The following is a 5,081-nucleotide window of genomic DNA, read 5'->3' as shown; positions in this document are numbered from 1 at the left end:
TAATTTCCACGTGCCGTTTTGAAGTGCTTTCATAAGGAGTTAAAAAGTAGTGGCGTGTCGTTCACAAAACGATTTGTTAATTTTTAATGAATCTTTCCCATGACTCGAGAACATTGGGTCATCTCGGGGAGTGATTTGTTCATTTTTTGTTGACCACGCACGTGCAATATCGCATAAGATTAGTTCACTCAAAAACAGATTTGTTCATTCTGCTGAACGAGATTCAAAGAAGTGAATCAGTAAAATGATCCGAACTTCCCATCACTATCATAAAGGGGAAGGCCTGACCTTCGTTTGCAAACAAAAGCTGCTGTGGGTACCTTCTCTGCCATAGCTCACACCTTGGGGTATACTCTTGGCTTGTGCATTGAGTACATGGAGTGCACGCAAGTAGGAAGTAGGTTGTCAGGCAGGTAGGCCGTCCAATGGCTTTGCTTGGGATGAGAAAAATTATTGGTCAGGCTTTTTTCAGCCCTGCTGCTGCAACAGATAACAGATTTTTTTTAAATTTATGTTATCAATGCATTTAATCTATTCATTGCCATTGGGATGAAAAGAGGAATTCAAGAAACATAAAAAAATCTTCTGGAGAGAATTTTCAACCCTACCTTTAATGCATGAATTTGACTTTTATTGTAGTATTTTTTTTTACAGTGTACAAATATTTATACTGGAGTAAAATATGGGAATACTTCCTCCATTGTTGCATATCAGCCATAACAACCATGCATGCCTATTATTATTATTACTATTATTACAGTGTAATTTAGTGAGTTTTAAATCATGATCGTGATATCACTCCAGTCTGATGAAACACTAAAAATAAAAACTTTCCTCCCCACCGCCTTTTTCTGCCTCTCTGATTGGTCAGCTCTCCTGTCAGTCGGGCTAGGCTGACGTCACCACGGGTTTCCCCCTCACTTCCCGTAATAGTAAAGAAAAACAAACAAGATGGCGTCCAATTCCGCTTTACTGTCTGAGCCCTGAGGCGCCACCAATAGGAGTGTAGCCAGCCGCACTCCTATTGGCTGGCAGTGAGCAGAGCAGCAGTTGATTTGTCCGGGAGAAATCAGTCCAGGCGGTGAGACCCGTCACATGTACGTGACTCACGCATAGAAACAGAACAGATAGAAAAGAGAGATCAGGCTAAAAGTTCACGTTGTGAATCAGCCTATTACACAGAAGTAAATATAACAAAACAAAAAAAACTGAGGTTGTTTCATTGTCAGCAGACAAAGGTTTGATTGACTTTATGACTTGTAAGCACATTACTGTTATTATTGTTGTTGAGATTATTTTTTAATCTGTCTAATCCAACAGTCCTACAATAAATTCTTATATGGGCTACATATTCATATTTAATAGATATTTGAAGGTACAGGAAGTAAACAACCTCAGCAGCAAGCAAACGTTAAAATGAGCCTGTCTTCAAACATTTATCCTGTGTTACCTTTCATTGCATCAACCTAAAAGATTGTTGCATGCACAGAAGTTGGAGCAACATGAGTCGTTCAAATTAAAAGAACTTTCATTACAGTATTAAACTGAAATACCACAGTCTGTATTTATCTTGGCCCTAAAACAGAACATATCCAGTCTAAAGTACTTGGCTCAAATCCACCACGTCCTGTAGAATATACACTCTCCAGACGAAACCCCAGGGAGATTCATTGTCCACTGTGTTGGATTTAAAGTGCTGACTGTTTAGCTTTTTGTTTTGACACTGTGGTGGAGTAGTGAATGGACCTACTGGGCCCAGGCCCGGGAGCCTAGTCCACCCATAGGGACTGTGGAAACATGATTTTATTTGTGACAGCTGATATCAGGACCTGGAAGGCAGTTGTGGAAAGTAACTAAGTATATTTACTGAATAAAAAATTTGAGGTCCTCTGCTTGAGTATTGTCATTTTGTGCTACTTCGTCTTCACTACATTTTACAGGCAAATGTTGTACTTTTTATTCCACAGTTCTTTTATAACTTCAGTTGCTAGTTACTTTTCAGATTCTGATTTTTAAAACCCCTGTAATTATACAACTTTATTGATGTCAGGTGGAAAATTCACTAATTACCCAGCAGTAATTCAAATTATAAGCATATAAGCTAGTTAAAACTAGCGCCTCATACCAGCTGCAACATTAAATTGATGAACACAATAAATGCATCAATAGTTCTAATCCGACTACATTCATGTTAAATGTTCTATTCCACGTAATGAGTACTTTTACTTTTTGCACTTTAACTGTGTTTTGATGCTAATGGGTGTACTTACCTGTGTACTTTTACTTAAGCAACATTTTGAATGTAGGACATTTACTTGTAACAGATTATTTAGACACTGTGGTGCTGTTACTTTTACTTAAACACTACCACTTCTAGAAAGCCTGACTTATTTGGTTGAACTGTCATAACTGATCTGTGTGTTGTGTTTCTATGTCCACAGCTCTCTGCGGTTCAGTCCCTGGTTCAGTGTGTAGACCTGTCCAGTCCCGGGTTCCCTCGGCAGCCGCGAAGCGGGCTTGAAACTGAGAGCTGTTCTTGTTCTACCTGTGGAAGATCTGTGCTGTTACGGGTCCTGGTTCGGTCAGCGCGCATCTGGATCAGACTGTGAAGCATGTTTCTGTTTGTGCTGCAGTGATTTCACATCTGAGACTTTGATCGTGCGGTGGCTGCTGGGAAATAAAGCCCCTCTCTGTGGTGCACAGTCCGATCTCTGCACGCTCAAACAACCTTGTCTCTGGAGAAATGTCAGCTGTCAGCTCGGACCAGACCCAGAACCGACCTGGACCCGAGCCGGATCAGCAGGAGGTCGGGATCCTGCAGCCGCAGACCGTGTTTGTCATTCTGGACTCATCTGAAACGCTCAGCCTGGTCCGGTGAGTCCAGAAGTTATTCAGATAACATACGGGAAGAGCCTGACGCCAAACTCCGTTCAAAATTTGGCAGTTTTAACGCCGCTGTAGTCATCATTACAAAGTCACGTCGTACTGAACATGACCGAAGACATTACTTGAATAATATGTCAAGAACATTCATTCCGGTGGCAGTTGTGATAAAAAGAAAATTAAAGATATGATTTAAATATGTTCCTTTTTTCTATGCTTCTTTGTCGGATGGAGTTGTAGCTCCTGAAGATGAAGACAAACCAATGAATTTTGTTGGTAAGACAATCAAATAGCGACAGAGAGAGTTCATCTTAAACTGCGGGATTTTTAAATGGAGATTGGTGTGACGACCTCCATAAACCTGCCATTTAGACGGGAGGTAATATCATGGTGATAGCGGTTAGTGTCATTGTCTCTGGTCGTAACCATCCAAAACACGTTATTCAGTGCCTCAGTAATCCACAACGAAATGTTTTATCTTTACAAACGTGTGGTTTTCAGTGAAGTCACGGCGGAGCGGACAGTGGAAAGTGTATTGCCACGAAGTTGTTATATAATAAGTGATGTATACTGAATGTAAATGTAGTTCATACTTTTAAAAGTTGTTATATAATAAGTAATGTATACTGAATGTAAATGTAGTTCATACTTTTAAAAACATGTAGACAAGTAGGCTGCTTTTTAAAGCCGTGGGGTTGTAGTGCTAAAAGGCTGGGTGTTGTGATAGTTATGATGAGGACCAGTCTCAGGCTTGTGTTGTTGTTGTTGTTGCCACCCTCTGACCTTTGACCTCTGGTGCCTCCTGCTCTAATGAGTCAACTCAGGCTATCACACACATTGTGGGACTTTCACAGGGGGAACACAGACTGACTAGACCAGGTCCACACAGACAGCAACACACACCACACACACACACACAGACAGACAGGGGCGTGGCATGCCCCCCCCCCCCCCAACACACACACACAGACAGGTCTGCCCCCCCCCCCCTTGGGCGGTGAGACAGAAAGCAAAAGCAAAAACCAGCAGCGGTCACTGTCGCTGCTTGTGTAGAAAGCAACAGTGAAGAGGAGGAGGAGGAGGAGGAGGCACTGATGAAGAGCCACTGGTGAAGGTGATACTCTGATGAAACAGGTGAAGTGATAAAAAGTGTTTGTTGGTGCTCAGTTCAGTTTCTAGATGCTTCATAAGCAGAAACACAGCAGCGTCACCTCAGCATGTTTGCTGTTTGGCTGCTTCGTCATGTGCCTTCCTTACTTTCTAAAGAATCATGTTATTTGGAAAATGGAGATTAAGTTCGGCAACTGTTGTCGACACAGGCACCTGCTCCATTTACATCAAAATAAATGTTGATTCATCCTTTATTGGTTACTGGAAACATTAGTCTTCATGGTGAATTTCAGAGAGATTTCACCTGTTTTGCAGGAGCTGAGTAAAAGTCTTGCTGTAGTTGAAGGCTAGCGACACCTCTATTTATAACTATTGTCAGGAACTTTCCAGGAAGTTATTGATGTGTAAAACAAGTGTGTGTTAGTAGATGACACCGTTCTTTGTCATTATCAGGTTATCAGTTACCTAAAAGGACCCTTTAAGATGAACGGAATTACACACTCACAGAAATCGTTTATAGAAATTTTATGGGCACAATCTGGAAGCACCAAGTAGTAGCAGCTTTCAGAGGCTGGAACTGGGCGCCATCTTGTGACCGAGTATCCCGTTCTTAAAAAGCCACAGTTCCCGCTGTGTGCTGTGACTGATAATGAAAAGAGGAGTGAATCTACTTTATCTATTTTATTTGTATAGCGCCAAATCACAACAAAAGTCATGTCAGGACACTTTACAAACTAAGGTCTAGACCTTACTGTTATCAATATTATTACAGAGGGAAAACCCAACAAATCCCCCTTGAGCAAGCACTTGGTGACAGTGGGGAGGAAAAACTCCCTTTAACGGAAGAAACCTCCGACAGACCCCGGCTCTTGGTGGGCGGCCTTCTGCCTCGACCGGTTGGGGTGAGTGGATAGAGGAGAGACAAAAGAAGAAAAGCAACAAGACACAACAATCAAACACTGATCAGGTCGATGTGGCTGGTGACTGCTCGTCAGAGACATAGAGCTCCAGGGCCAGGGCAACCTGCAGAAAGGTACAGGGAGAGAGAGAGAGGACACACTACGGGAGAGAGGAGACACAAAGTTAGT

The 5,081-nt window shown here is 42.1% G+C and overlaps 1 protein-coding gene across 1 annotated transcript in view; it reads left to right on the top strand.

Moving 5' to 3' along the window:
- Window positions 1-2,451: 2,451 nt before the first annotated feature.
- Window positions 2,452-5,081, top strand: part of LOC109953366 (transcription factor E3-like) — a 20,960-nt gene continuing 18,330 nt past the window's right edge. Inside the window, exon 1 of the mRNA XM_020588835.1 lies at window positions 2,452-2,874. Coding sequence (XP_020444491.1) covers window positions 2,744-2,874 — 131 coding nt within the window. The 5' untranslated portion in view covers window positions 2,452-2,743. The remainder of the gene's footprint in view (window positions 2,875-5,081) is intronic.

The sequence above is a fragment of the Monopterus albus genome, unplaced genomic scaffold (genome assembly GCF_001952655.1).
Source record: "Monopterus albus unplaced genomic scaffold, M_albus_1.0 scaffold642.1, whole genome shotgun sequence".
Classification (NCBI taxonomy): domain Eukaryota; kingdom Metazoa; phylum Chordata; class Actinopteri; order Synbranchiformes; family Synbranchidae; genus Monopterus; species Monopterus albus.
The sequence above is the reverse complement of the archived record's forward strand: the minus strand, read 5'-3'. Positions and strand labels throughout refer to the sequence as shown.